Consider the following 6,950-nt stretch of genomic DNA (forward strand, 5'->3'; position numbering starts at 1 on the left):
AGCGATTCATACACAAATAAATAATAATATAACTGTAGTTTGTTCTTCTGTAGATAATACATTTAGAATTCAAATCAACCGCCAACACTGATAATGGTGTACAATATTTTTTTCCGCGTTACTTAATGGTGGCACTGAGCAAAGTTGACCATCCTGAGTTAACCTGTACCGTGATATCATTTTGATGCTCTTGATACCACATTTTATTTTGAAACATTTCTTTAATCGTGTTTTGAAATCATTATCTACAGCCGTGTTCGAAAATCATAATTATCAAATCACTATCTCGGTCGATTTTTCTAAAAATTAAACGCTTTTCCACTCTTCGTATTTTAATTGATAACGGCGCGTAACTACGTACGCATCAACTTGAGTACGGAACGCGACCCCCGTGCCGTGCTTGTTGTCCTTGTGCGCTTTTCGGTAGTACACCGTTTTGTCCGTCGCTTATCATTACTATTATTATTTTTCTTTATTTTTCCTATTCAATCGGGAAAATGTGTTGAATTTATATCGGATTGCAGTGTTATTATACGATTTAATCATGGCCAACAGTGACAGCGACGATATTTTGTCCGCCGAATTTCTAGAACCTGGTGAGCTGTTAGACAGTGACGAAGATGAACAGCAGGACAATAATAGTACATCAGCGAGAACGAATCAGTCAGTTTTAGTAAACAGAACCAAAGTACGTTAAATGTTTACATTGTTTCATAGATTTTTTAATGTATTGGATATCAGTTGAATAGGAATACTTTCCAAACCGCAACAGTGTCAAACAGAAATGAACAGTCTACCCATAATTCTTGTGACATCACAGATAAACAAATTCAATATATTTTAAATAGGTATGATGAGGAAGTGCATTTTATAGAAATTTAAACTAGACAGTGTCTAAATTGTATTTTTTTTACGTTACAGTTTGGGCATGAATAAAAATAACAAAGATATTCAACTAAATGCTTTACATTTACATGGAGTCAATGGAATGACTACTAAAGATATAATAAGTTATTTTGATCAGTATGATCCAAAATTTTTAGAATGGATATCTAATTCTGAATGTTAGTTGATAATTTGTTGAATGTTAATAAAATATTGGGCATGCACATGATTTTTATTTTAATATTTTTAGGTAATGTTGTGTGGCTAGATGACCGAATGCCTACAAAAGCATTATTGGAATTAACCCGTCCAATACGTGAACTTAAACACCTTACGTCTGTAGTTGAAGACAATTTAAATGATGAAGCTAGAGAATTAAATGATAATTCAAATGATGATCACATGGATCAAGATGATGTAAGTTGATATTTAAACTTTTAATATTTTATTTATAAAAAAAAAAAAAAAATGTTATAGGTTTTGGTGTCCGAAGATTATGTTAGTTGTGTTGGTAATGAATTACCACCAGGGATGTGGCGAAAAGCAATTAAACCACATACTAAAAATAAGTGTATACTGATGAGATATAGCACAGTACATGACAAACAAGATGTGAAGAACAAAAATATTGATGCAGAAGATGGAGGTAATAGAAGAACAATTTTAACTATGCAGTATGCACCAATATAATATTATAGTTTTTGTGAATATAAATGTTTTATAGAGTATGAAATGTTTTCACCTGAAAGTCGTAAACGTAAGTTTATACCAGTTATTAATCATCCTGATATTGGTGATGAAGTATTGAAAGATGATGTTCGGTGGAAATTAGCCAAAAATCCTGGAATCAATACTTGGACTGCTATAGCAAAGACTTGGAGCCAATATGACAATGCTATGGATGCCAAATGTAAGTATTTTTATTAATTAATATTATTTGATATTTTAGTATATTATATTATATAACTAATGTTTAGGGCAGATGACTAGTAGCATTTTCATATTTGTGTTGTTTAATCATAAAAATAGCAGAGAACTAAATAAATAACGTTTAATACTTTCATAAAACTAGTCTTAAAATTTTATTTTGCGTTTAAATGCATATTTTGAGGTTTTTTTTTGTTCTGAGATCATATTTCTTCCAGTTTATTATTTTAGATGCCTATCTTAAAAATATAATTTTAAATTTTGATTATATAATATGGTTGTTGATTGTTCTTAGATGAATGTTTTTCCTATAAATATATCTTGATGGTTTCTAATTAGATTGATTATATTTATAAACAGTAAACACGTTGTTTACATCATAACATTTCCAATAGGACATTAATAATTCTACAAATAATACCAACAATTTTCATTGCACTGACTTTAATCAATCGTTAATAATTTAGTTATTTGGTCTTGGTTCTGCAATCTGTGTATGTGTATTTATTCTTAAATTGTGTCAATTTTCATCTTTGTATACTGTTTTAACATTAAAATGTTGAAAGATTAACAGTCATTTAAAGGGCTATTTAATAGAGTTTGGTGTCAATGTGTCTTCAACTTACGGTAAAGTCCTATACTGTAAGAATTTTGTCATTAAAGTAGGATGTGAAAAACAATTTGATGTTACGCAATATTCAATATTCAAATGATTTATATATTTTTAAAATAAATAGCTTTAAAAAAAATTATAAGATAATTTTTTTTGGTGATAGTGTATTTAGGATTTTTAATTCTCAATACTTTCAATATTACTAACTTTCTTAAAATATGTAATTACTTTAAACATGTTAATACATTTTCTGTGGATAGTACAAAACCAAAACATTATAGTTTTTGTGATTTAACATAATGTAATAATTTTAATTTTATTTTAAAAATTACAAAAAATATATTGTTTTAAAATTTAAATTGTCCTATTTTAATCATTTATGAGTGATACATTGTTTTATCTATTATTTTTGTTAAAATAATTACAAAATGATAGTAACTGTTTATAATTAATTTAAATTAAATATATAAATATTTTCCAAAATATTTATGGTAGAAGTATTAAGAATAAAATGTTAATTAAAAACAACTATTTTGTCAATTTCTTTATTATTAAATGTTATATTTAAAGAAAATAAATCAATTTTAATTTCAAAGAATTCTTTAAAATTTTGCTAGGAGTATTTAAAATTAATAGTTTCATTAAATTATTAATAATATCTACTTTTAAATATAGTCTAATGACAAAAATAAAATCATTTTTATTATTTTAAGAATGGTAATTCTTTGATAAATTATGTTATTAAAAAAAGAAAAGGGTATAGTTATAATTTAAAAGGATATAAAATAGAGCACCCACAACACGACTTTTCACAGATTTGCTCTAAATTAAATATACTCTTACCTTCTAACTCGTTGCTCTGAAGCTGACTTCAATTTCATTTTGTCTGTTCTTAATGGTACTTTGGAAATTCCTAAAATTTTATTTGATATAAAACTACGTGTTCCCTCTCATAACACTAAAATCCATAATCATTTCTTTATCCCTCCTTATTCTTTTTTTTATGGTTTCAACCATCCGATGCACTGAATGCTACTCTTTCTTAACAACGCTCCCTCACATTGTTTACACTAATTATAACTTTTCGGTTTGTTATACTTTTTTATGCCTATCTTAATTGTTGCACTTACTTAATTGTATTTCTATTCTATGCTGTACATATATTCTTATACTTGTATTCACCTATACAATTGCTAACTGGTGTTAATACAATAAATAAATAACTTAATAAAATCATCTTAATGAAATTTGGTAGTGGATATTTATACATGTAATTTTAACTTAGACATCATAGTTAAAGTTCTGCAATACTGGATTCTGCCATTTTTATTCATAAGGTCAATGGAGAAAATATGAGTATAACTCCATTGTTTTCAAAACCACAGAATGTACAAATACAGAATTTCAAATTTATATATTGCTATTATATTAATATGAAATATTACATTCATGTATATCAAAATGTATATTTTAACCATAATTGTATTTAACTATATGTTTAAGTGAAATTTAAAGTTTAAATAATTTATAATTTTCAGACATTTTTAAAGGTATTTTTATAGTATTTCAAAACATAAGAAAGTTCATTAAAAGCAATAATTTAAGAGTTATAAAAATAAGTCATAAAGCCTAATCACTGATCTATTTTATATCAGTCATTAATAATTTATTTTATTTATATTTTATATATTTTAATTTTTTTTTTTTTTTTAATTTAATCCTTTTACTCTAAAACTGTGAAAAAAATGCATCTTTGGGTAGAAATTTATATATCTAGTACCTAGATACCTATTTTCAATTATTTTGCCCATTTCTGGTTGAATTAATGCATAATATGTATTATATTAATATGATAAAGTTCTTAAAAAAATTGTGTAAATTCAAAAATTGTTTTGTATGAATTTAAAATTTTAGTAGTTGTTAAAAACCTAATTTTTCTGCTATTTGCAATAAAATGTACATTATATTCTCAATAATAATTTGACCATTTCAATCTTATTTTTTTTAATAATATTTATCATGATAAATAGTAAATGTTAATTTTAAATTTACCTATAATAATTATTGAATTCTTATTAAAATAAGAAAGTTGCTGCAAATCAATCGTTAGATTGAATACGGTAGAAGAAAAATTCTTATTGAAAGGAATCGCATATATTTAAATTTTTTGAATTGTAATTTTATTTATAATATGTATGTATGTAATTTGTATATATGTATGTATGTGTTAATAATTTTTTAATTTTTACTATAATTCGTGGTTTTTTTTTAAAAAATAATAAAATGTTAAAGTAATGTTTGATAAATTTAAATATATATATAGTGAATACTGGGTATAGTTTTTATAAAGCTTGTTAATTGTTAACTTTTTTAATCGTTTTAGATAAATCCAAAGTACGTACTCCTTCTCCACCACCACCTACATCATCTTCAGGCGCTGCAAGTGAAGATGATGATGAAGATGATTACAATGAAGCCAGATATAGAGAAAGCAAAATTCCAAGAATGCGTATGTATGCAGATGATGAATCACAGAATACTATGAGAAAACGTGTGAATTCTAGTTCAAATTCAAGGTTAGATTATTTATAATTGAATAATTATCATCATTCCATTATAAACAACAATCAGCAACCAGTGACCCGCAGGCCATATCAGGCCCTTACATTTTTTATATGATCTGCATTAAATTCCAATACTAGGAAATTTCATTGAATATCATATAATTTTTTTGTTTTGTCTGGACCGTGAACCCTTTTTAAATTGTGAATATGACCCAAAGGTCTAAAAAGGTTGCTGGAAACTGTACTATAATTTAAAAACTTAAGTTTAAAGAAAATATTGATTCTCCAATAACTGTAGTTTTTAATTTTTAAACCTCCTTAACTTTACATACTTTACATATAATGCATTTCAATTTATTTTTCTTTAAGTGACTATTCCTTTATTATTTACTTCAATTAAGTGTGTTAGTTATTCAATATTTTAAACAAAAATGTTTTAATAATTATTCTATGTATTTTTTTTATAATTAGACATCAAGTAAATATAGCTAATGACTTACGTGAACGTCTCAATGGACGTATAGTGTCTGCAAAAGTTGCTAAAGCTATCCGAGCTGCAAAAGCTCACCATTATATTGATGATGAGTCCTTTGAAGTAGATGTTGAAGATGTTAATGATGAAGAATATTCAGATATTCCATTCAGTCGTGCAACACGTCGAGATATTCCACGCCGCCAGTATTTACATGAAGATGATGGTGATTATACAAGTGATGAAGATGTGTATGAAAAGAGGCATGTAAAAAGTAGACTAGGACCTCATAGAAAACATGGCCATCGCTATAATGCTCGCTCTGTATCTCCACTTCAGATACAAATTAATAATGATAAATATTATAAGCGTACAAATCGGCGTTAACAAGTGAGTTCATTTTTAAATTTTGAATTGAATTGACTTAACATTTGATTTTATAAATCTTAATTATATTCAATTATTTATATGAATCATTATACTCTACATAATTTTACAACCATTTATTTTTTTATTTTATTGTTGTACAAATAAAAGCACAATTATTTGTATAATTTTATATTTTTACTGTGTTATTGATAATTCCTAATTTATTCCATTAAATTTTAATTTTAACAAAATTAACTTTGGTAAGTTGTATAATATTACATTATAGCTCTAAGTAATGTATGAAAATTTGATATAACTTAGATTTTTAAGATTATGATTTATTTAAAATAAATTACTGCAGTTGAACAACTGTTAGTCTTATTGGTTTTTTTCCATTATTTATCAATGATTTAAGCGTGCTAATTCATTAATCCATTAATTATTCACTTAAAGACTTATAGAAAAATATGTGATTTGGAAAAGTTAATACCTTATTCAAAAATATATTTAGGTATGTTATATTTATATATCTGCAATATTTTTCCTGATATTTGTAAAAAAAAATTTAAAAATGTATAAATACAATGTTTTTGTTACTAATTTGACAGTTTTAACTCTATTGTACAATATTTAAAAATAAAATTTTATTAATTTTATTACAAAAAAACTGACTGGTTTATGCTTGTGAAAACTAACTATAAATTAAATATTTTACTTGACATTTTTAGTTTAATAAAATTTTTAAGTTTAAATTTTGAATCCTACTTAGTTATTTATATTAAATCTTAGATATTCTAAAAATGCTATCACTTTTTTATACATTAAAATCATATGATCATCATGACGCTCAATTACATCAATTCCCATAATTATTATACTGGGATTAAAAAATGGAAATTAAAAAATGTCGATTGGAATACATACCAAATGGAAATTGATAAAAAATATTGAATCAACATCTTGGACAAATACTAATAATATAGAAGAAAAGATAAAACTGTTCACCAACCTCATTATAAATACAGCTTTAAACATTTTCTAGTTAATTAGCTACTCTGGCAAGAGACCTCCAGTCCCTTGGTGTAATAAAACTATTAAACAAGCTATACGGGGAAAAAAA

The 6,950-nt window shown here is 25.3% G+C and overlaps 1 protein-coding gene across 1 annotated transcript; it reads left to right on the plus strand.

Moving 5' to 3' along the window:
- Nucleotides 1-207: 207 nt before the first annotated feature.
- LOC112683652 (nuclear cap-binding protein subunit 3-like) lies at nt 208-6,030 on the plus strand. Its single transcript, XM_025554785.1, has 8 exons — nt 208-688; nt 742-848; nt 922-1,064; nt 1,136-1,302; nt 1,363-1,531; nt 1,610-1,795; nt 4,809-5,001; nt 5,461-6,030. Exons 1-8 carry the CDS (start codon nt 545-547, stop codon nt 5,846-5,848), a joined length of 1,497 nt encoding a protein of 498 aa, XP_025410570.1. The 5' UTR covers nt 208-544; the 3' UTR covers nt 5,849-6,030.
- The last annotated feature ends 920 nt before the right edge of the window (nt 6,031-6,950 follow it).

Source organism: Sipha flava, unplaced genomic scaffold, assembly GCF_003268045.1.
Source record: "Sipha flava isolate LNK unplaced genomic scaffold, YSA_version1 232_pilon_pilon, whole genome shotgun sequence".
Lineage (NCBI taxonomy): Eukaryota > Metazoa > Arthropoda > Insecta > Hemiptera > Aphididae > Sipha > Sipha flava.